Raw genomic sequence first — 24,981 nt, 5'->3', positions numbered from 1 at the left:
TGTTGGCGCATGATCAATAGGTACAGTGCAATTTTGTAAAATTGTTTTCCTATGAGTTACTGCTAACCAAGCTAGCCACTAGTTTTATCCGCTGCATGGAGCTAATGTGTTACATGACATTTAGCTGACGCTTTTATCCAAAGTGACTTACAATAAGTGCATTCAACCATGACTACAAACTCGGAACAATAAGAATAAAGAAACTACAATTTATTCAAGAAAGCCAAACTACAAAGTGCTTTAATTAAGTGCCATTTAGGTGCTTTCTTTATTCAAGATGTAGTCTGTAAAGATGTGTGAACTAAACCTTTAGGTAGTCGTTGAATTACTGTTACTCTTATGTGTAAATATGTTGTACTTCCTATGGGTTTAACAAAATTCTACTAAAACAAATTGTTATATTTACCTTGCACCTCGTTGTCAAATATGCACACTTCTCTTAAGAACCAACATCTAAATCCAAGCAGTAAACAAGATTATTGATCTATCTATCCATCCATCCATCCATCCATCAATATATATAGATATAAAAAATATTTTTAACTCTCACAGGGGTCATTTTCTTCAGTAAGCAAAGTCTTCAAAGCACGGAAAGCAAGACACACAACAAATGAAGCATTATAAAATGCTGAAAAAAAACATTCTTGGTGGAGGGAGTATGAGTTTCTAGAGTAAAGATCGAAAGCTGACAAGTTTAAACTGTGTGCGCTTCAAGTCAACATGCACAGGCTTGTTCCCGTCGGGTTTGTCAAGTCGCGGAAAAGAAGAAGCCTGAACGGCGAAGGATCACAGTGTGTTGTTGTTGTGCGCATATCCATATCTTTTTTCTTTCTTTCTGGCAACAGAAAACACATGTTGTAAGTATGAGCTCAAAATTAGCTTTAGGCTTCGAGCCTTTTGGACAAACTGGTTGTCTGGCGCTGAGCATTTTGACAATGTTGAGCATTTTTCAATGTTTTACTTCCCCTCTGCTCCGTCTTGTTCTCCGGTAATGACACACTCTCAGATCTCGCGCCCATGCAGGAAAAAAATAAATAAAAAAGAGAAGGAAAAAGCATGTTGCTAAATTTAAACTGGGATGTGTTTTGCGGATGCTTCTCTCTTGTCTCTGAGTTTATGAGCAAGTGTTTCTGATGGGGCTCCTGTGATCTGTGCCGTTTTTATTGGAAGTTTCTCCCTCTGTGGCTCTCTGTACTTCTCAGTATGCCTCCAGCACTCTTCGCCTTCCTTCCTCCTCTCCCTAAGAAAACATGAAAAAAAAAGTACATAGATGAGTGGGAATTCTTTCAGCTGAATGTGCTCTGCGCTCGCGATGATGCAAATCCCCAAAATATGTGGTTACATTACATTTACTAGCCTTTCCTCTAATGCCTTGTCCCTTACTTCTGAGGGACTTTTTAAAAATGCATCTGATAAAAAGTACAGCCATCAGAACTTTGTTGCATTTCCATACAACTTCCTTGGATGAACTAGTTTCAAGCAAATGTTTTTGTTTTTTTCTCACTAAGATGGACATCGAACTTCTTCTTTTTTGGGGGGGGAATAAGAGGACAGTCTTCCAGCAAGTGAGCTCAAGCCAAAAAACTGGAGCGCTAAACATTTAGACCACTGCTTCTATGGCTATTTAAAATACGTGGCTCATCGATCAGGTCAGAGTATGTTCACCCACAGCCAGACTTAAAAACTCCTATGATTAGTATAACACTTATAAAAGCAGTATATTTAAATAATACTTTAGAATTCTGGTGAGTTGCCACATACACAGAAATTACACACGTCTCTTCGTAGAGAAGCTGCTCTATCGCTCTGCTTACAATGCATGGTTCTATCTATCTATCTATCTATCTATCTATCTATCTATCTATCTATCTATCTATCTATCTATCTCTCGGACATCTTCTGCACAGTTGTCATCCCGTCCACACATCAGATTATTTGAATAGCCCTTGCACCTCCGCTCGTGAGGCTGTCAGTGCATATGCTACCTCTTTATTAATTTGCTCCCCTTGCTTCAGAATGTTCACTCGCTGTAATGAATCTAAAACACATTGCAGACAAGCGGCAATTAAATTTACAGAAATGGGATTTTCAGTAAAAGGTCGGTGAACCTAATCTGGCTTTGGTGAGTCCCACGTGTTCGGTTTTTTTTTGTAATTATGGAAAGAAAGCATTTACTCATGAGCAATATTTAACATAACATTGGGTACAGCAGAATAAACTGAAACATTATCAACTTCTAAATGATGTTGACACTGAGCAACACTGGAGTGTTTCCGTCCGCCTCGTCGATGGCAGTCCACTATCGAGGAGGGGGAAAAAAAAGCTCTTAATGTCAATATAGAAGTTTGAGTAATGTCAGTTAAAACATGACATTTCAGACAGATAAGACATTTTATTACTTTTTTATTATTCATTTGCACAATTCAAACAATAAAATCACAACAGAGATAAATGAATATCACAGTGCAGGAAGAGACAAAAAGCACACTGGGCTTATTTGAAGCCTCCACCTATATAATATTAAACATTTTACAAAATTACAAACATAAAATGAAAAATGCATAAGATAGACAACAAAAGAAAAAGAAAGAAAGAAAAGAAAGAAAGAAAAAATAATGTAATTATTTTTTTTTAACATTAAAGATGAATGGCTCTGATGTGATGCGTTTTATAATAAGCTGTACATTTGACGACACGTTTGCTCTGCAGGGCTTCCGTCGACGATGTCGTGGCGTGGGGAGAGTCACTCGACCAGCTTCTGGAGTGTAAAAGTAAGCCCACTCGCACCGCATTTATTCCTCTCGCACTTCTGTCAAAATGACGTTATTTCAGTTCTCTCTTCGTCGCACTCTCAACTCTCCGCTGCTCGGGACCCGCATACCATCATGAATTGCCCTCGGGCTTCTTGAGGAGGATCGAGGATATATTCTTCCTTTCAAGTTCATCAAATCCATTCCGATATATATTTAAGGGAGGACGACACCGGCAGAGATAAGAGGCCTAATCTCAGTTGCCAGGTTAGACGGGGGTCATTCCAGCCCGCTCACATTCATTTATGAAGCCGGCACTCACTGATGGCTTTCACCTGACCGTATTCCCGGCCTCCATTTGAAAATGACTGAAGGAGCAGATGGGTTCTTTCTCCGTCTCCCTCTCTCTCACCTCTCATGACGTTACAGAAATGAATTCAGCTGATCTGTAATATCTCAGCCTGTTGTCTCCTGCCTGAAGATTAACAGTCATCCGTAAGATAAATGTTGCCTTTGCATCCCAGTTGCTCCATTTACCTTTTGCAGAAAAATACAGTGGCGCGTATGACAAATTGGTAAACAGTAGCAAAAAATAAATAGCTGTGTATGTGGCAGCTGCAATTTGATGGCATTCATATACCTTTTACTTCCCCTCGGATTTAAAAAGGGTCGACTCCGCTATGATTGAAAGCTCAGATGTGGGCCCAGAGTGATTCGTAGACGGTCGACAAGCAGCCCCCTGGACATATTTTGTTTCCTGTCAATTACTGTTAAAGCACCAGCTGTGATTTATGCCAAGCAATTTGTGTGAATAACACCGGTGCTCCCAGTTAGCCGTTTGTTTGTGCTCCCAGAAGACACGATAAGTATTTTACACCTGCGTCAGAATCACAGCGCCGTGAACATCCCGTGAGAAAAAGGAAACGGGTGCGAGGAGGACAATGCAGGAAATATAGATGCGTGTGCAATTATTTGATGCTGAGGCGGCGCACATCGAGATTTGGTTTTGAAGTTAAAAAGCACCTGAAGAAATCCACCACAACACCTGGCAGTTTTCTGCACCGTCTCTTTGTCCCCTGACTTCTTTGAGCTAACAAGTACCATATTGAGGAAGAGATAACAGAAGGGCTTCACCTTTTGGCTGAAGCTCATTGCTTTTTACCATCATATACCCAGAGTTCTTAAAAAGCAGGTTGGTTGAAGGGGGATTATTTGCCAACCTTTTTAATGAGGATGTCCATTCAGTGTTTGATTTCAAATGTATTCAATGGAGGCAATACATTCAACGGTGTGTGCTATATGGACCAAGAAGGCTGATTGCTACTGCTTGAGGTGGCTGTGCCTACATGTACCAGCATGCACTGCACGCATTCTAACACGCAGCTCAGGTTCTGGAGGGTCCATATAATCCATATGCAGTATGCTCAACCAATGCTCGTTCCAAGTCATCACATACTGATGCTTTGTCGGACCTGTTGCCTTCACTGTCTAACGCATCGGGTAGTCCAGCCCATCCCAAACACCGCTCACGTAACTCCAGAATAACTCAACACGGGTCTCCTGGTTCAAAGTCCTGTGTTAGTTTGACACTTTATCGTGTGCATTTTTCGATCTGCGTCATGTCCATTCCACTTTCGGAGCATTTCCTCTGAGCATTTAATATTGACCCGGATGATTTTACATTGTAGAATGAAAGGTCGTTGCTTCTCATACACCCTCCCTTAGCTACCCATAACTATCATCCAACTGTCACATGAAATGACGGCAGCGGCTGCAGAAAGAACAACAGATGTTGCAGCTTTCTGGGTCAATATAGCGCGCAGTGAGGAATGTATTGCTCCAATCCGCTACATTCACCGTCAACACTGACTGGACAGCCACGAAAAAAGGAGTGCGTGTTGAAACCAATTTTCCCCAAGACGCTGATTTTGTTTTTCTTTTCTAAATGTGAAACTTTCTACGGAGCCTCCAAAGTCCATTTCTTTGTGTGCATAAATCAATTAGCCTGATATAGGAAAACAGACAGATTATTAAGAGGCATGTATGAGTGACTTAAAGGATCTTTGGCATTCATCAATTTCTTTAGATTTAGTGTTGTACAAATATAAAAATGTACTTTTTTAGTTCATAATTGTAATGCCACAATCTGAATGAACAAAAATGAATGAAATAAAACGTATGAATCTGTTCACCAGATCATCGTCATTATCGTGGTTTGCCAAATTACTGAGAGGTCTGGATTTTTTTTCTGAAAATGTATAGAGATTTCATCACATTAGCATTCAGTTCATGTGAATCCGTTCCAACTTGATATCTGCGACTGTCACAGCACAGCACTGCTCTACTCTCATGGTTCAGGGTCCTCGAACACCACCACTGGCAGTTATCATGGCGGATTAGACCTCTGCTCAGGTTGAAGGTAGGTGGAGATGCGATGAGAACATATTGGTTCACAAATCGTCATCTCCCATTAATAATGATAAAAGGTGCAATTTTTCCTGCCCTAACAGCTGCAAGAAAACATAGGACACTCAAATCAGCCAATTAGTCACGAGTCCTGAGACGAGGTCTAATCAGCCAGATGAAGACACCTGTGTGGGCGCTTTGAATTTTATTTTTAATCTTTGTTAACCTTTTAGCAAATTGCCCACAAATGGAAATTGGAACTAGAAGCCAGATACGGCAATTTTAGGGGCGTTTGATTATGCAAATAACCAAATCTCACAAAACACCTCCACATGAACAGCTGCCGTTCATTAGGCTGAAAATGAGCAAGTTGATGCAGTTTAGAGAGTTTCAGGAGAAGACGTTTTTGGAGAAGAAAAAAAATTGCGGGCCCAATATCTTAACATCACAAGATAATTTGAGCACACAATATTCTGGGACTTCAGGGGCTCTGTTTTACTTTCTTTTTTTCTTTTTTTTTACACAAAATGGAAGCCATAAGCCCAGTTATGAAAAAATGTCCCACATGAAAGAGTGCTGGTGGTGATCAAAGACAGCACATGTTTATTAAATTCCAGCCTATGATGCCGCTGTAGTATGTTATAATTTCCGATTTTGTTGCATCCTGTAATAAAGATTTTTTATTTTTATTTTTTTATTTTTAAACATAGCAGTCCAGACCTCTTAATTCAACTTTGGTTGAGAAACTGTCCTGGTTTCAAAGTCTCTCTGCTTCCTCTGTGCAGCAGGCCAGCTGGTGTTTGAGGACTTCCTGAGGACTGAGTACAGTGAGGAGAACCTTTTATTTTGGCTGGCCTGTGAGAACTACAAGCAAATTACCAGAGAGAAAGAAATGACGGCAGCTGCCAAGAAGATATACGCAGAGTTTGTCCAAGTTGATGCGCCTAGACAGGTATGGCTTTTGTTAAGTGAGACATGAATGAAGTCAGACCTGTGTGACTCCAAATAAGCCTCGATCGGCTGGTTGTAACTATTACGCTTCCAGAGTTCCATTCACTTTCAATATGAAATGCAATGATAGGCCTTTCTCACTGCAGACATGTTTACTCGTAGTAGAGGGAAGACCGCAGGTGTTACCATGGCTCCGTTTTATTCAAGCGAGAGTGTCAATGAGCCAGCAAGCGCGATACCTAGGCTATTAAGTGAAGGCAGATGCATTGTCTGCAGTCAAGTAGTGCGAAAGAAATCGGGTGCCTTTTACCAAACACTTTTTCCTTGACCTCATGTTCCATCGATTTTTCAAGCAACTCAACGCTGCAGCTTTTTAATTAAGGATTCCTGTCCGGATTAGAATCGCCCCCTAATGCCGTGTTCCCACTACGGGCGACACAGTAACAGGCTGCAAATTGTTTTCAATGGCAGACGGTGACATGTAGCTACAAACTGATGCCCAACCCGAGACATGAGTTGGCCTTTTTCAGCAATTTAAATGACGAAACGATTCGATGACAAAGCGAAGCTTAAATATCTTTTCAATAACTGCAATTCTGCAGGCGCCTCAGTGAAAGTGTTCTATGACCACTGACCAGCTATTGAGCCTTTCGGCGTGTGCAGAGCAGATTTTACTGCGCGTGTGTTGTACCTTTAATTATATGACGCTGAGACTTCTCGATTTTAGTCTCATTGGGCCGTACCAGGAACCTGAAATCAATGCAGCGAAATAAATTTCAGTCGTCATTGATTTCATCATTTACACCTGTGCTTTTCCCACGGTGGCAATTCAAAATGTCTTCTGTGAAAAGTGCCGATTATTGAACACATTCTAATTTCTGTGTTGCTCAGTGCGACACTTTTTTTCCTCTTACTATTTGAACATTGGGTTAAGTTTCTGAACAAATATAAAGAACTCATGGGTGAAATAAAATGTTTTTGTTTTTTTAAACACAGATAAACATTGACTATGTGACGAGAGAAGAAATCAGGGAGCATCTCTCTCAGCCGGAGCCAAATTGCCTCGACAGGGCGCAGGGACTGATATACGGTCTGATGGTAAACGACTGTTATCCACGATTTCTGAAATCAGAAATGTACCAAGTTCTTCTGGAACAGGCTGAACAGCAATGAAAGCATCGTGAGGAAAAGATTCTGCACTTCAACCGACTGTCCTTACAATCTCAGATCAAACAAAAAAAAGGCTTGTCAGTCAGAAGAAGCAGAAGTGAATGGAGGCGCAGAGTTGTCGGTATGAGGTTTGACAGGGTCTTAAAAATAATGTCAATAATCTATTGGGCAGCTTTTTAAGTCAACATTGGTGTGGATTGTTTTATATTGCAGAAAAGAGTAAGTTCTGAAAGGTTGACTTTTTAAAATGTCATTTGTATGATTTATTATAAAAAGGCATGTTTAGTTTCTGAAGAGTTCAATTTCAAAACTATATGTCCAGACCCGAATGACATCAGTTGAAATCCGGTATGATTTATATTTGATCGCATTAAAAAATAACATTGTGTGCTGGTAGAATCCCAAAAATGTAATTATGTTGTTGTGTTTCTGAAAAATCTGTAACAAACACTGTATTTTTGTAAGTGATCTAATATTGCTTTTGTTGGATACACATCACATAACAGCAACTTTAAATCATATCATACTCCCGGCTCTTCAATAAGTTATTTATTAATAAGTAAATGTTGTGTTTACTTATAACTCTGCTGTGTTGTTTTTGTCGGACAAGTCCTGCAGCAGTTCTGGCTGATTATGATGAATAAGGACAAACACTGTGTAGCGTAGACACCTCCAAGAAACTCCTACAGGTACTGGATCAAAAAGCAAAAAGGTAAAAAAAAACAACAGACAGAAGACCTGCACACTGCACTCATAGCTCCCAGCTATTCATATTTAATAGAGCAATATTTTGTGTGGAATTGTCAATTCAACATCACAAAGCGGAACAAGCAACATTATATATGCATATACAAATAAATGTGTGTGTGTACGACCATAATACTTCCCCAAAAGGATTCAAGCAAAATATGCAAGTATTACGAAGCAATTAGTTTCTGAATTTATTAATTGATTCAACTATCAATTATATTTTATGTACATTTAATCTCAATGGACTAAATTTTTCTTAAAAATGTCAACTGTCAAGATTTATATTGCATTCTAAAAAACCATTACGTGTTTGTATGATTGCAAAATGTACATTTTCCTTCAGTTATTAAAGTTATTAAAAGTTATTAAAACCACTTAAATTCAAATAAACATGATAAGGCGTCATTCTTCTGAAAGGTAGCTACAGCCTTCGATTTTGTTTGTGGTCAATTTAAGTGGAAGTTTTTTTTTTTTTTGGGGGGGGGGATGTTTAGAACGTGTATAATTGAACACATGGACGTCACTGGCCTCTGTGGCACAACGTCTGCTGTTAGCTAACAACATCTCGCCCATCAGGAAAATGGGACACAACTCGCCTGTAAAGTAGACGAGAGCAGATGGCAGCAGGAGGGGGCGTTGACGAAAAACACTGGAGTCAAGTCGGACAGTGTTCAGCCTCTACAGGAAGTCACAGAATCAGTGACATCCTGTTTGATCCAATCTGTAGGCTACTTTGGGTCATGCAGCCTGGCTCAAAAACCTGCAGCCGCCTCAATCTCGTGAGGTTATCGTTGACCAAGTGTTCATGACAGTAGCGCAAGTCGGACACAAGTCTAACCGGCATGCATCCTGCGGCGATTGCCGGTGATCTATTTTTTTTTTGCGCAGGACCAGCTCATCTTGGACTAGCATATTATCCTCCGAGTCATTTTCGACCCTTCCATTCCCTCCCTCACGAGGAGTTGTCCCCAATGTGCTTCCTCCTTGATTACAAACAACACCCCATTCCTTCATTACGTTCCTCCAGTACTGGCCTGACCCAGGCGTAACTAATACCATTACCGATGGCTCCATTGTATTCATCTGTCCCAGTAAAGTGTGACAGTGAGTCAGAATGCACAATCCCAGGACCCTGAAACCGAAACAGCTCAGGCATATGGTGAGTCTCTCTCCTTTCGAATGCTTTACCTATTCTGACGGCCTTCTTGTTGACAGAGTTTGTTGTCAACACAGACATATTAAACAATGTTTCCTCTAGACCTGCCTTGCAGTTAGGCTTTGTAGTCAACACCTTACTTAACACTGAGAAGTTGTTTCATCTTTTAAAATCCACCAAATCATATATATTCTCGCTCCCTTAAGGACCAGAAAATGAAGGCAAACACACTGGCTTTAACACTCGTGCTGTGAAGAAAGAATGTGGGGAAAAAAGTCAACAAATAGTAAGCTAATATACTGCTAGCGTCCTATAGTAGGCTATCGTGACTTTATGCAGAAATATTTGGTTGAGCTTGACAGTGGAAGACCCACTGAAAATAAATAAAAAACATTCTCCAGGGCTCTTTAATGTTATTTATTTAGCTGCTAAACCCTCTAATCACTGCGCCACAGCCTGCTATGAGAAGTAAGAACATTGTATTTACTAAAATAGAGGGGAAAACTCCAGAAGGGTTGTTTTCACTAACAGTCTAAAAATAAGATCTGATACCCACCCTAAAAGAAGTCTCAAGGCGTCCCAGTTTGAAAGTGAGGTAGGTTTAGTTCCGTGGACAAGTCTACTATTTAAGATTTTGTGCAAGGGGATAGTGAAAATGTTTTCTTTGTGACTCGGCACCTTAACGTGATGAGTGGCTCGGTGATCCTTGGAGCTGTGTGGTCCGGGGCATCCGACCCTGGTAGAGTCTCCAAAAGCAAGCAGGTCTCGGGGGAGAGTCCAGACTAAGAGTGGTTTAAAAAAAAAAAAAAACTCATGAATAGCAACCCCATGGTCTTCAGCCACCTCGCCTGGAACAGGGAAACCGGGGCAAACTCACGGAGCCAGACCCAGGAGGGGAGCTCGCCGGTGCTGGGCCTTCGCCCATGGGGCATGGTCTGGCTTAGCCCGAAGAAACAACATGGAGTCCACCCTGTGGACCCACCACCTGCAGGGACAAGCTTTGGGGTCGGGACCTCCTGGATAAGAGGAAGAAAATGGCTGCAAGGGGTTAGGGAAAATGTCTTAAGGCTTTCGCTTGTCAGCACAATTGTCTGTCAACAACAGTGAATTACTGCTAATGTAAACAGCCCAACAGTGACCCCAACAACATTGGAAGGTCAATTTGTGTCGCCACACAATGTGCAAACATCCGGTGGGAATGATGTAAACTGACGTTATCCAGCAGCATCTATGGCATAATGTTGAGATCAAGATCATCCACAAACATCATCCCTAGTTACTCTAACATTAGCAATTAACTAACTTCCTGTTTTTCAGCATTTGAAGAATATTTCTTTCCGTTTGTATCTTGAAGCCATTTTAGTTAGCATTTTAGCTTAGCATAAAGACTTTTTTTAATATGACCGTTCCACACAACGTGATCAGTTGATGCCTTATTTTTATGATGCGAAAGCTCCGAAAAGTCTAGCTCATCCAGAGAAGAAAAAGACTGCGTAATATTTATGTTCCGTTTGAAATTATTCACAAAAGAAATAGTAGTCAAAATATGTGTATGTATCATTGTGGCTAAGGCAAAGCCAACTAATGTGAAAACAGTAGCATGGTGGTAAATGCACATAAATCCTCCCTGAAAGCTTCGGGTGGTATGGGAATTAAGACTTTCCAGTTCAGTGCTAGTGCATTAGGGGAGGGGCTTTGTGTAGACGTTTCTTGCCAATGTATCTGATCGATGAGACCACCCCGTTCTCGCTTGCATGCATACAACTTTATTTGGACCTTACAGGCACCGTTTGTGTGTCTACAGAGTGTGCAAATGAACTTCTGCCATTCTGATTGGAGGTCCAGCGTTATCTGATTGTATTTCAGCAAGGGCTTAATACTGAGGATGGGATGGGAAGGGTAGAGCAGAAGGAAAGAAAATAAAGAACATGTCATTTGGAAAGTTGTGCGGCGGCGGCGGCCGGATGAAAAGAACTGTTGGAAGGAGTGGACAAATAACGGCAAGGGAGGTAAGAGCATTAGAAGTAGAGAAAAAGGAGAGAATAGAGTCTGTAATGAGAAGGGAAGGTTTTGTAGAGCGGGGACAATGAGAAAAAAAAAACAAGTCGAGGGACGAGGGTATTGGGAGTGGCAGAAAAAGAAAAAAAAAGAACGGAGTTAAGACAAAAATGCAGCAGAGGCTGAGATAATGCCCCAGGACTTCAGGCTCGGGGAGATGCGAGTGGCAGAGTTCGCAGTGGGTGGGAGAGACGGCAACAGAGGGCGCCGCTGACTGCCACAACCTGTTCTTTCTTCCCGACTGGGGAGGAGAAAACTTTCCACCGCCTCAATGCAGAAACTCCCAAAGATCAACTCCTCCTGTGGCAGACTTCTAGTGCTTTAAATCGGGCTCCAAAGATATAGGAGTGATGACAGTGTGTGCCCCCCCCCCCTCCCCGCTCCACCCACCCACCCCCTACTATCTTATGATCTAAGACAACCAACAGTGTTTCTCCTCCAGCTTCCTCCCAGCCAGTGTGCTGCGAGTGTGTTTGTCTGTGAGAGAAAGTGAAAGACCCTGCAGCCACAGCGTATCATTCTGTAATGAATATTTTACAGTGTTTTCATCGCTGAAAATATGTTAAGAAGCGCACTATTTATTTCATAGAAATACAACTTCTCTTTCACACAGCAAGATCAGATTAAGCCTCTTGCAATCCTGAAGTATACTGAATACCTTAGCTCATTAAATCATTTTTTTTTCAGATTTCAAATTGAACTGAATTGAATTATAAATACTCTAATAATATACAAATAATCTGGATAAAAAAATAAAAAACTGCAAATGTGTGTTGAGAGCGATAGTTATCGGGCTACACACATTTTATTGGCGGAGTAGCATCATGTGACAAAGCAAGGAAAGTACCACCAAACGAGTGCCGTAAAGACTAGAAAGGTTAAAATATAAGCGCTCATTAAAAGATGTATAATTCTAAGTTATCTATCATCTGGGTCCAGATACAACAGCGTCTGGGTCTTTTTGTTAAAGAATACCCAGCTAATAAGCATGATATAATGTAAAGTAAGCTTGATTTAGTTTTAATTTTTATGTGCATTCAATCAAATTACCACCCAGCAAGTGAGGAAATCGACGGTGCCTTTGGGGCCTCTGGTGAGCTGGGATCTGGGGGTAGTTTCCCCTTTTTGACAACTTTGACAACAGAAATTCAGCCTTGCCTCGTTCTGAACCTGCTATAACTCTAACTCTAACTCACTATTTACAGAACCTAATCGTTATGAACGTGTGCACATAAGATAAGATAATCCTTTATTAGTCCCTCAGTGGGGAAATTACAGGATTACAGCAGCATTGCTCACAGTAATAAGTAAAAAACAAGTAGTATAATAACAGAATAAGATAAAAGAGTAAAAACAAGAAGAATATTATATATACAGACGGAGTAGAAATAGAATAAAGTGTATAAAATAAAATAAATAAATAAATTAAAAAATTAAAAAGTACTTAAACGTATTAGTATTGCACCAGTGGGTGGGCTAAAGTGCTGTTCAGTGCGAAGTCCAAAGTGTTCGAAGTGTTTGTGGCCTACTGGGAGCTCAGCTTGTTGTGTAGCCTGACAGCAGCGGGGAGAAAGGACCTGCGGTACCTCTCCCTCAGACACCGGGGATGAATCAGCCGGTGGCTGAAGGAGCTGTGCAGCGCTGCCAGAGTACCCTGCATGGGGTGGGAGGGGTGGTCCATCAGGGACGATAGCTTGGCCATCATCCTCCTGTCCCCCACCACCTCCACAGTATCCAGAGGACACCCCAGCACGCTGCTGGCCTTCCCCACCAGTTTGTCCAGTCTCCTCCTGTCAGCTGCTGTGATGCCGCTGCACCAGAAGACCACTCCATAAAAGATGGCTGATGCCACCACCGAGTCGAAGAAGGTCTTCAGGAGTGCTCCCTGCACCCCAAAGGACCTCAGTCTCCTCAGTAGAAAGAGTCTGCTCTGTCCCTTCTTGTAGAGTGCATGAGCGTGGTCAGACCAGTCCAGTTTATTGTTCAAGTGAACACCCAGGTACTTATAAGACTTTTACAATCTCAATGTCCAGTCCCTGGATGCTCACTGGTGTTGGAGGAGAGTGTTTACCCCGGCGGAAGTCCACCACCAGCTCTTTGGTCTTGCTGGAGTTGTTCTGGAGGCGGTTCCGCTGGCACCATCCTAAGAAGTCCTGGTTCAGTTCCCTGTACTCCCTGTCATCATCGGCCGAGATGAGGCCGACGATCGCAGAGTCGTCAGAGAACTTTTGCAGGTGGCAGTTGGCAGAGTTGTGTTTGAAGTCCGATGTGTAGATGGAGAAGAGGAATGGAGCCAGAATATGACCACTAGATGGAGACAGATGTCTGGTCTAAGCAGAAGTACAGTTAAAGCCTTATTTGGAAAACAGCATAACTGCACAGGCGGTTTCATGACCGGTGTAAGCACTAAAGTTTGAATTGAAACTAGCATAAGGAACTATATTTCACGGGTTTAACATTGTGTTTTGGTTTTTTTTTTAACATTTGAACCTACACCGTATTATGACTTATATCAACATGTGTTGTAGTTGATGTAAATATTATCTATATATCAGTTAATTATATACTGAATTTTAAAACGCTGCAAGAACTCCTTGAGCTCTGGTTACATGATTTTCATATTTGCTCGGGCTTTTCATTAATACTCTTTCAGTTTCATGATTGGTTTACACGTTTTCATGAACGTCATCCTTTATTATACCACAGAATAAAGCCAGGACAATGTGGTCAGTGTACTGTCTGAAAGATTTCTGGTGACAAACAGATGCAAAAATGGAAGTATGACAGCAGAGACTTCTGTCTGCGGGCATGTGGACGACAGCATAATAGGAACCTGTGAGTTGGACTCCAACCCCCCCTCCCCGAAACCACGTCTCTCGGATACCAACAACTGTTTCACTTCCACAGAGTCTTCTGGTGACACACTTGCAACACGTCGGCCGATGGTTCCCTGTAGCTTCAACAACAGACGACCAAGAGAATCAATTCAGGGACGAGAAACGATGTCCGAAAGACGTCGCTATTTTGAAGGCTTGAAGACATCTACATACGGCGGCTAAAACTGTCCATATTGTTCAATAGTTATATTTCTGCTTTTATGTCACAGTTCTTATATGCTTGAGATGCAATTTTTTGTTTGCTTTTTTGCTTTGGCTGCTTCCTCTTGTCATGTTAAAATCACAAACAATGAAAATGGCTCTGTGTGGATATAGGCCACCACGGTAGCTTTCATAGATGCCGAAGCTACCAGATTCTAAAACTCTACTGGAGCAATCTACTTTAACTTGGACTGGAACTGGAACAGCATGTGGGGGCTTGTGTTATTTATTCATTTTTGCTCATAAAACTCTTCTCCATTGCTGAATCGTCTTAAGACTAAACACTCGCAATGAATTTGATCTTTCAGAGTGTATTTATGAGCATCTAGCTCACACTTCGAGGAGGTTCTGTGGATCTAAACCATATGTGACAACGACATACTTCATATTGAAACACAGCCATTCCTCTGATCTTTGAGGAACAAAACACTAGACAAGGACTTCCTTTGGCATACGATTCATCTGAACATATGACATTTTCCATCCGTGTTTACAGCACAACACTGTATCCCTCTTCTTTTAATTTGTTGGGTTTATTAAGAACGATACTGCAAAAAAAGAAAAAAAACAGAATTCCTTTCCATTCACTTTGGTAGAAATGCAATGCCTTAATGTAGAAAAGTGTGAGAGTCCTCGCTCCCTCCCCTTCAGTTGGTCTCTCTCTCACACCTGTCACTCACACATGGCCCAGCGTGATGGAAAAAAACTCATTTCAGAGACCAGAGGGATTTCGACCACACAGAGTCAAACTGACATAGAATAAATACTGCCGCTAGTATTCCACATGAGCCTTTTGCTCTGTGCGCTCTACCTCCACCTGTCGCACTTTCATGCGTAGACCATGAGCATGATGGGAGTTCGGGTGCATAATTATTCCCGTGACCAAATTTGTTTTGGGTTGCCGGCATTCGTGATGGTTTTACAGAAACAATGTCTGTAAGTAAACGTTAAGAGTCCTCACGCCATCTCTTCAGGGAGACTACTACCTGCAGTGTATGATGTGGCTTTTCAAAAGCTTCTTCTTGATGATAAGCGTCTAATGACTGAGATCACAGAGACTCCTGTCTCGATTTACCTGACTCACGAACGCAATCGGCAATGCCAATTTTAGTTTAGTCTTTAAAAGACAACTGATAAAAGTCAGTTACATCAAGTATACAACTTCACTGTACAGAAACACAGAAACCGTAGAGTCCTTGGAAGGCAATACTTCTTAATTAAGCCGGCCAGAATGTGATGACACTGCTTGTTAATTATTTGCTAAGCTATAATATGTCTGCACAGTGCAGCTGAGAGGTACACTTGTAGCAAATCAAACTAAATTGAAAGTGTCATAATTCTCTGTGGTCTCAAGTGGTATTGCTGCTGTAAGCATTCATGTCTCACAAAGCACACTTCCTGTCAATCAGCTATAGTCAATGGTTCCTGATTTTCCATTATTTTGTAACGCTAATGTCACAACAGATCCTTTGAAAACATCCAGAAGTTGGTGTTATACAGTAGTCGCATGGAAGTGGGTTATTACTGTCAATCAGGGGGAATTTGGAACACTAAATCATATCAAACGGATATTGCCAGAGATTGATGGCTAAATTCGACGCAGCGTTCATCGCGACTGTATGAGAAAAATACTATTGATACATTCTATAAAATTCACTGGACAAAGACAAATTGACTGCTTTACAATTTTTAGAAAAACGTAAGTGATTTTTCCTCTAATTAGAATGCTATAGAGACAATAGTTTAATAGTTTACTAAGCTGTTGACCTTATTGCACTTTCAATTACAATATGCTACTTAAGATTCACATATTTAAAAAGGTGCAGCAAAGTAGGAAACATGAATTCACAGGTATTTAGTGCATACTTAGATCATTAGTAAACCAAGTTTAAACAGATATATATGTACTACTTTTGTGAAGATCGCATGATATCATGGTCAGCCATCATTGGACTGGTAGTTAAGAAATCTGTAATGTTACTACATTCACAAACTATGGACATCACAAGAGTTGTGCAAAAAGGAATAAATATGACTGACATAGAGGGCGAAATGTTCAAATGAAATTCAGTTTTTTTTTGCCAATGTTAAGTGCTCCGTCGGCTTGCTGTCCACTTCAACCAGTGGCCATTCAAGTGTTTGCATTACAACATTATGCCACCTTCACCTGAGGGTCAGATAAGGGTGGTATTGAGAGAAGCACACTTTGCTGTTAAGTGGAACTTGTTGTACTCTCAGCAATCTGATATCAGTGATTAACCATTTTTCCACCTGTGTGTCAACCACCGTACAAGAGGAAATCAACCCACACAGTGATGAGAGACGATGACTCTGCCATTCATCATTTATTCAAGAGTCTGTCAGTTTAGTTCAGGTTTGCTGGCTAAGAAAGGCTAGTCGCAGCATATTTTCCGAGTTGTAACCATAAGTTCAACCATAATCAAGTCCAGCTTGATTGAGTTGATTTATTTGAAATATCATTACTTTATTTTGTATTGCTATGGTGGATCTCCATAGGTTCACATCTAGACTAAAAAGTAATTGTCAAACACCAGGAAGCACCAGACCTCAGAAGTAGTGGTTCCAACCTCGGGGTCAGGGCTCCCTATGAGGTAGCAAGATACATCTGAGTAGTCACAAGCTAATTGACAAGAGAGCCAACAAGAGGAGTATCTCTGTTACACTAAACTAGTTTTTCAAATCCTTGCTTTTTTCTTGTGAAATGCTAGAGAGTATAAATCTCTAACTACTTCCAATGAAACTATCTGAGTTTGGTTGGACTGCTCACAGCAGGGAGGCATAATGTGTGTCAAAAGGTGATGCGTAGGCATGGCTTAACAGGGTCACAAGCCAAAAAACAGCTGGTAATACGGTCGCCAAAGTAAATTGATGGAATAATGTGTACAGTCTAAAATCAGAAAAAAAAGCATATGACTCAAACAACATCCTGTGTACACTTTAAATATAACAGTTTGACTCAACGGATGTGGATCACTGAGATAAGCAGCTTGTTGCTTCTATCAGCTCTCCTTCGCCGTCTCTGTTCACCATTTGCATTTCAATCAGGGAGAGACCAGTTAGATGAAGAATGGATAATGTTTATTGTTAACAGATGATATCAAATGATGAAGTCTCAGAGTCTTTGGCGCTTGGACACTACGGGGAGATTTGAAATTGAGGGCCGACTGCCCCGATCGGCAACCAGATAGATCCCCCCGTGGAGTCCAGACCTGGTGGTGATGATGAGCTGATAGAATGATGAAGCTGATGGATCTGTGAAGACTGGGTGGAGACGTGGAGGGGTGCGTAACGGCAACATGAACAAACTGAAGGTAGAGAGACGGTCATATTTAAAAGAGACAGCAGCGAGATGATTGTCTAACCATGTCATCGTTACCGTGTGCTTATTGGATAGAGGGGACCAGCTGATCTGCGCAGCTGGTGTCGTGATTGACGGCGCAGAACAATGCCAGCGAGTAAACAATGAGTGAGCATGCGTGACAAATGATTGGCATGAGGAATAAATGGCGGGCTGAGGGGTGTGGTCTTCCTGTCTGAACTTGCGCTATAGCTCCATATCATTTCCATTGAGAAACACCACAACATATTTGATCTAACATGCTGCAAGTTATCGAGAATATTTCATAAGGAAGGCGACAGTGTGGCATTGGTAATTGAGTCCTGCCAGTTGCTGTATGCTGCTTATAATGATAACGGTGGAAGATGTACCACTCAAATTTTGGGTAATATTTTTAACAATAGGTCCCTGGTGGTCAGACTAAGATAGCGGGCTGAATTAAACAGCAGGCTGTCGCTAGGTAAGAACCTGCTAGTTGTATTTCACGCAGTCTCCCACTGTTGCTGTTTGTTTTATTGTTCAATAGTGAGTGAACCAACACAGTAAAGTCAGAGGGATGGGTAGCTGAAGCTGAAACTACCTCGAAACGTTATTTCTCCATTGGGATGAATAAAGTATCGTCTATCTATCTAAAGCTGAGGGGAGCAGCAGATTCTGTTTGTCACTACGAGTGACTCCTCTCACATTGTTATTAGACACATTGTATTGTATTGTTGTGTTATAAAAAATATATGTTAGCCGATTTTAAAGAACAAACATTGGTGAATACATCAATCAAGTGCAATTGGTATATATTTTTAGTATGACATGTAAACACTGCCATTACACTCAATGGATTGATCGTGATGACGCTGTGAATGCCGATGTGTAGTTTTGCATTCTCTGAACTTTCTCATGTTCCTGATGAAACTACCGTGCAACCAAGCGTGCGATAGTAAGGGCGTCGTCCCCGAGAGAACTGCCTGACCTTGCACATGCATCTACTGCAGCTTCTGTTCTTGTGTGGAAAGTAAAAAAAAAAAAGAAAAAAAAAGCCCACTTCAGCATTCTCTTAACCACAAACAAAATGGTCAGACCCCTGAGGGAATACTGAAAATCAGCACACACACACACACACACACACACACACACACACACACATGTACCCACCCAAACACACACACACACAAAAGCACTGGCTCTGCTTAATATCAGTACATGTAGAAACTTCCTCACTGACTTCCTGTTTCCTGTAATGCATGCACCGTCCTTACATTAGTCAAAGCATGTTTCAATTACTCTGTACATATTGTCCAGCCTATTATAGATGTTTAGATAATTTTATTGTATTAGTTTTTGTTCTGTAAACCTAGTGATTCTGAGGCGTCTTTCTGGTCTTTGAAGCTGAATTGCATGGCATTTTCTGCAGCTGATACAATCCAAATCTTTCAGTCTATTATTTGGCTCCTATTCCTCGACAATTCCCGCCCTCCTTTTCCAACTGCAGTCTTATTACTCCCGTGGTTTACCCTCATCTGCAAGTGAGGGAAAAAAAGCGGTGTTCTGCAAGCTGTTTGGGCACAAGCGCTGTTAGGTTTGTGTACCACAGAGCTGACCTTGAACAAGCAAGAGGTCATACGTCAAAAGCATGTTCCGAATATACGCTGTATGCATGTCCAAAGAATGCTCCTAAAATCAAACTAATATCAGCATGTTCAAGGTCTTAATCCGAAGATGCTACATTCCAGAAAAAAAAGGCCTAATTTGGAACATCCGAAAAGGGGTTATGCCCAAAATCAAATTCGGAATATTGTCATATTCTGAATAATAGTGGAATATTAGTCTCCATTTAAATGTAGTCGATAAAGCAGCTAGAGAATAACTAATAAAAGTCTGTACCTTTTTTAATACAGAACAGCAATCTGAAATAGTGGCACCACAGTCCCAATTGAACATATTGTGTAAAAGGGGCCGTCTTTCAAAACAGGTAAACTTCTTGATTTGACCAACCAGGTCACATCTCAGAAAAGATTCATTATTTGATATAATGAATTATGAATTTTTATAATAAATATTGTATATATTTTGATTACTCTGATTTGGATGGAATGACTATTAAAGGCAGGTGATCAGCTGCGCCACAGGTTGTTCTCATCACATTCCATTGTAGGTATAAACACGGCAAGAATTGTCGAAGTGTGTGTTTCAGGCAAATAAATATATATATATATATATATATATATATATATATATATATATATATATATTTGCGACATAGGACAACATGTCACAGGACTCTGTTAACTGATTGAGTTCTGGGATTTCCTGACCGCAATTGGCCACCAAAAGTTAAACTGTTGAAAACTTTTAGTTTGGCCACACAATCATAATCTGCCCATCTTGCTTTCATGATGCAATTATATGTCTATGGCAAGGTTTTCTTACATGTTTTTTTCATAACTGTCGAATATCAAGAATATGGCTGTATATTTATTTGTACACACATAATGAACCCTATATTTTTGCATTCATAAAGTAGCAAGGTGTGAGCTCAATAATATGACCGCATTGCTTTAAAAAGGCACTGCAAGGATATTGGTTTGGTTTTCATATCATCGTTGCAATCTTTCAAAATAATTTGGTAATCGTTTGACACCAGTACACCTATTATGACACATACATTGTTTAGAGACCAATGGAGGGCCATCTGTTGAGAAGTTTGAAAGATAGGCGTATTAGATATTCTTTACGGCTTCGAAAGATGTTCTTGGACTTGGATAGAATAACCAGACTATGGTTTCCGACCAAAGAACGGGTGAGTATACATCACGCACATTTCCATCATTTGGACCTTTCAAGTTATCGTTTTGCACAATTTGGTATTGTACAATTATGTGTCAATTGCATGAGTTGATTCAACGGATTTATTTCACAATTTTATGAACCCTCCATCCACAGAAATGTCCCTTGCTTTAAGCTCTACCATTGAAAACGTTCTGTCGCTCTTTGGCAGTCTGCTCCGAGCCATTCGGCTGGCAACATGCATCAGCCTCAAGGAAGCCCAACTCTGCATTCGGACTGTGGGGCCGTGGGTCTGACCTTGGGGACGCGGAACCTTAAGGGTTAGGGTTAGAGCCACAGCCACCGGCTCAAAGCACCCCACACCAAAACACACACAAAACCATTCAGAATCAGGCTCAGTTAGCGTGAAGGTCCTGGTATATGTCCACTCATGTTAAAAGATGAATATCTTGAATATCTGCCTGAATTCAATATCTGCCTGAATTCAATATCTGAAAATTGAAGGTCCATCATCAAATTTATTTAACGAGATATACTCAAAGAATAGCTACCTCGGAGGAAATGGTACAGCTCAGAAATGTATTTTCTCGCGGTACATGATTGGACCACCCTTTATTAACGCCATCATTTCAGGCCCATGTCCACCTCTGCGCTCAGATTGCCTCGGTATCTCAACACATATCGTGGACATGGTACAATCACAAACTGGAATTTTACAGCTGTGAGTCAGAGACTGAAGCAGCAGCAATCGTCCGTTTGCTTAGACCCAAAAGAATGTAGGCGCTTGTACCGGCAGGCCCTCAACGTCACAGGTATCACACCTTCCCTGCAAGGTGAAAGGAAGTTGGGGAACAGTGCTGCTTAGAGACGCCATAATAGACTACTGTAACTCCTTACAGGACATTTCCAGGGATGTTAAAATGCCCAAATTTCTGTTTTCAAAGTTTCGTCTCCATAAAATTAAGGATCTAATGCAAAATGTGAAGAAGCCCAGAAGGTAAGTCAGACTGAGTAATGGCTTGAGCAAACTGGACAGGCTTATGAATTGTATTTACTTGTGTTGAAGTTTAACTTCATTTGTTTTGCAGAAGTGATATTGTTCTTAATCGAAGTGGGCGTAAAAAGGACATCCAGTGCCGCATGGGACAAAGAATAAATGATGCGACATATCCTCCAAAACCCAGGTAGTGTATGTGGCACTATTATAGATGTATGAATGTTCCGTCTGTTCATTACGATGAAAATGAATTCTCAAACATCTTTTTATTACAGTTGGCTGACTGATCATAAACTTCAACCGACTCTGGAAAAAATGCTACATGATAAAAGTAACACGTTACAAAATGTTTTGAGACAATAAAATCCCTGCCCAATTGATGAACATTAACATTAATCTCTGTTGGAAATGACACTTTAGATTTGTGTGCACAAAAACTACCCTCAAGACATTTCTAATGATATATATTAAACGGTGAATAATTTGATTATCTTCCTCTTTACAGAATATTTAGCAGCATTCCGCAGCTTCCTGCAGTCTGAGTTCAGTGAAGAAAACCTTGAGTTCTGGCTCGCATGTGAAGACTTTAAGTCGACCGCTTCACCGGAAGACCTTCATTGGAAAGCAGAGGGGATCTACCAGGAGTTCATCCAGCCTCTGGCCTCCAGAGAGGTCAGTTCTTCAGGGTTCATTATTGACGATACAAAAATGTATATTATATAACATGGGAAACTAAATGTCAACACTTTCACTGCCAGTGTTGGTCACTGAGGTGCTCATTCAAAGTGAAGTATCGTGTTTTCGTGACTTTTGAGGACATAAGGACGGCGAGTCCCGTCAAGACAAGTACAAATCCCACACAGTTGTGTTTTCATGACTTTTGGGGTCATCAAGTTGACTAAAAATAGTATCCTTGAGACTTAGCATAAGCAAGTCTTCACACTCGGATGTAATGATTTATGTTTTAGGGACGTGCAATCCCCCCCCCCCCCCCCCCCCCCCCCCCCCCCCCCCCGCCCCAAAAAAAGGAGAGTCCCAACAATTTGATTGCGTAATCAAAATAATATCCACAGAAGATAACCAGTGTGTGTGTTTATCTGGCTGCAACTGTTCACAGAGACATACCTCAGTGTTTAAGTCCAGTTTGTAGCAAAGGGAGTTCAATACCGCTTCAATATTTTCCTACATATTGGCTTTTCATGAGGTCAGAAGACAAGGAAAAAAGGCAGTCACTATTTTACACATACAGTCAGAAGTAAGACTTAATGTCTTGCATTATGGTGAATTATTGTGCAACAATATATAGTGGAAGTGTCTTCATGTACGTGTAACTGTCCAACAGGTGACAATTCAAAATATGAAAATAAAATGTAAATGGAGTAAGGCTCTCATATTGTATCCTTGCTGCGTAACTACATGTGTAGGCATGGTTTACTCTATCCGCTTTTGTTTCTTTATTTTGGGGAAGTAAACCATTTTTTAATGTGCATATGGCACCTATTCAACTCAATGATACATTCATTAATTTCCCAATTGACTTTTCATTGACATTGTTTTTGTACTGGGCAACATGAAACAAAAAGATTTTGAGTGACTATCTCAAGACCTGCCGTGATACTGGTCTGCCAGACACACACAACCCCTTTTGGGGTTCTGGTCTCTGGATGAGACAAATTTCAGGGAAGCAGCTGTACGCTGCTCTTCACCGGAGGTGGAAAACTGAATATAACGGAGAACGCTTCTGATCAGGCATAAATCTCACCACCGTGCGTCATATTATACATATTAATCTTAACTTCACCACCTCCAATGGAGAGAAGCTCAAAGCTGCTTTTCAGAAGCACACATTGTAACACAAAGCTAAAAGTCAGAGGAGCGCATGGGAGCGTGTTGTTCCATTGAAAACTGGCAAGCTGCGTGCGAGCGATTCAGAAGAAAGCCTCGTCTTCAGCAGGGAAAGCCTCGTTGAAAAACAAAGCTTAGATGGCGGTGGTAAAAGCAAGCCTTGCGATACAATTGTGACAATGTGTATTCGAATGTAGGATTAAATTGCCGTTAAAAACCGTCGCAGAAAAACGCCCCCACGAGAACACCTCAAGGCCCCCCCCAACTTCAAACCGCCACTCGACGTTCTCTGATCGCCCCCTGGGGGACGATTGAGAAATATTACTTTGGAGGTTTTCTGGCATATGGATTAGCTGCGATTGCCACTGTTTTCAACGCCATTTACAGTGCGTTTTCTCTTTCTCTAGATCAATGTTGATCACCACATTAAGGAGAAGATCAAGAAGTCTTTGGAGAAGCCGAACCTCTCCTGCTTCGATGAGGCCCAGAAGCACGTTTACCTGCTGATGGAAAGAGACTCTTGCCCCAGATTCCTGCACTCTGATGCCTACCTGAGTCTAAAGTACAAATCCAGGAGTCGTTGGTACATTTAGCTCAGAACACAGTATCAAAAGGGTTTTTCTAATCCCGACGGTTTGTCTCGTCTCGCTATTTGGCTGAATGGAAAATGTATTTCACCCTGCATGAAAAGCTTGGATCAAAACCCTTCTTTTAAGGGCAGGGAATCTCTTTGTTATGAAAAGAAATGTTCTGCCATAATGCAACACTGACTTCATATATGATAGTAAGAGGATGTTTTGATGAAATGTTGTGGGAAAAAATAAAGCAGGAAAAGAGAAAAGTAATGTGATTGAGGGAAAAATGTATATGTACGTAGGGAGGAAAAGAATGGCGTTGGTATGTGTCAGTACTTGTTGATGATTGTGAAGAGTTTTGGAGTTGTTTGAACGAAAAGTCTGAAGAAGTTAAGGTGCAGAGTAAAGTATGATGAAATGGTTTGCTGTCACATAATAAATGACCTGGCTTTTTATTAATATGCATGTTACAAAGTCATGACTTCTTGACCATTTTTGGATACATTTCACAAGATGAGTAGTTCTCACTCAACATCTATAACCACGGTTACTATTATGACTCTTTTCCATGTTGTCAGATGTTTGAGGCAAAGATTTATATTCATCTGACTTTAATCGAACTGGACTGTAATGCGTAAAAAAAAAAATAGAGAACAGTTTCCACCGCTCGCAAGGAGATTCTGTCTTCGGTCACATGTCTGATTTATCCTTTAATTAGGTGCAGAGATGACTCCACACACCAGCAAAAGGGTTTACCAAACTGGAAAAAAGTAACCCTGCGCTAACCCTTGATCTCACTCTGTTCTGTAAATGGCCTTATTCTTAAAAATGGTGCCTTAAAAAGGAGTACTGAGGGAGCTAATAATAACCCAGGGGGCTTAAACGACAACACTGGAGTCATCAGACAACCTGATGCGTAACAGATCAGGCTGAATGTGCTGCCTTGTTAGGGGAATAACCTCATCGCCCACAGACAATGATGGCAGAGATACGCAAGTGCTGTACTTTGACAGGATATATATTTCAGATTCAAAGATTGATGTCTTATCGGGTGAAGCTTGGTTGGTTTCCTCCGGGCAAAGTGTG

At 41.0% G+C, this 24,981-nt stretch overlaps 2 protein-coding genes across 2 annotated transcripts; both read left to right on the top strand.

Moving 5' to 3' along the window:
• Positions 1 to 777: 777 nt before the first annotated feature.
• On the top strand, positions 778 to 8,318 carry LOC117729233 (regulator of G-protein signaling 8-like). The gene is made up of 4 exons (XM_034530107.1): positions 778 to 857; positions 2,710 to 2,771; positions 5,942 to 6,108; positions 7,104 to 8,318. Exons 1-4 carry the CDS (start codon positions 853 to 855, stop codon positions 7,278 to 7,280), a joined length of 411 nt encoding a protein of 136 aa, XP_034385998.1. The 5' UTR covers positions 778 to 852; the 3' UTR covers positions 7,281 to 8,318.
• An 11,692-nt stretch (positions 8,319 to 20,010) lies between these two features.
• On the top strand, positions 20,011 to 24,365 carry si:ch211-117l17.6 (regulator of G-protein signaling 21). The gene is made up of 5 exons (XM_034530102.1): positions 20,011 to 21,475; positions 21,567 to 21,662; positions 21,751 to 21,806; positions 21,981 to 22,147; positions 23,728 to 24,365. The coding sequence occupies exons 1-5, from the start codon at positions 21,399 to 21,401 to the stop codon at positions 23,911 to 23,913; spliced, it is 582 nt and encodes a 193-aa protein (XP_034385993.1). The 5' UTR covers positions 20,011 to 21,398; the 3' UTR covers positions 23,914 to 24,365.
• The last annotated feature ends 616 nt before the right edge of the window (positions 24,366 to 24,981 follow it).

The sequence above is a fragment of the Cyclopterus lumpus genome, chromosome 4, assembly GCF_009769545.1.
Source record: "Cyclopterus lumpus isolate fCycLum1 chromosome 4, fCycLum1.pri, whole genome shotgun sequence".
Classification (NCBI taxonomy): Eukaryota; Metazoa; Chordata; class Actinopteri; order Perciformes; family Cyclopteridae; genus Cyclopterus; species Cyclopterus lumpus.
The sequence above is the reverse complement of the archived record's forward strand: the minus strand, read 5'-3'. Positions and strand labels throughout refer to the sequence as shown.

Coding starts and splice junctions, on each gene's coding strand:
- LOC117729233 (XM_034530107.1), top strand. Junction 2,772..5,941: donor CCAGCTTCTGGAGTGTAAAA/GTAAGCCCACTC, acceptor TCCTCTGTGCAG/CAGGCCAGCTGGTGTTTGAG. Junction 6,109..7,103: donor AAGTTGATGCGCCTAGACAG/GTATGGCTTTTG, acceptor TTTTAAACACAG/ATAAACATTGACTATGTGAC.
- si:ch211-117l17.6 (XM_034530102.1), top strand. CDS start 21,399: ATGCCCAAATTTCTGTTTTCAAAGTTTCGTCTCCATAAAATTAAGGAT. Junction 21,807..21,980: donor AAAAATGCTACATGATAAAA/GTAACACGTTAC, acceptor TCCTCTTTACAG/AATATTTAGCAGCATTCCGC. Junction 22,148..23,727: donor AGCCTCTGGCCTCCAGAGAG/GTCAGTTCTTCA, acceptor CTCTTTCTCTAG/ATCAATGTTGATCACCACAT.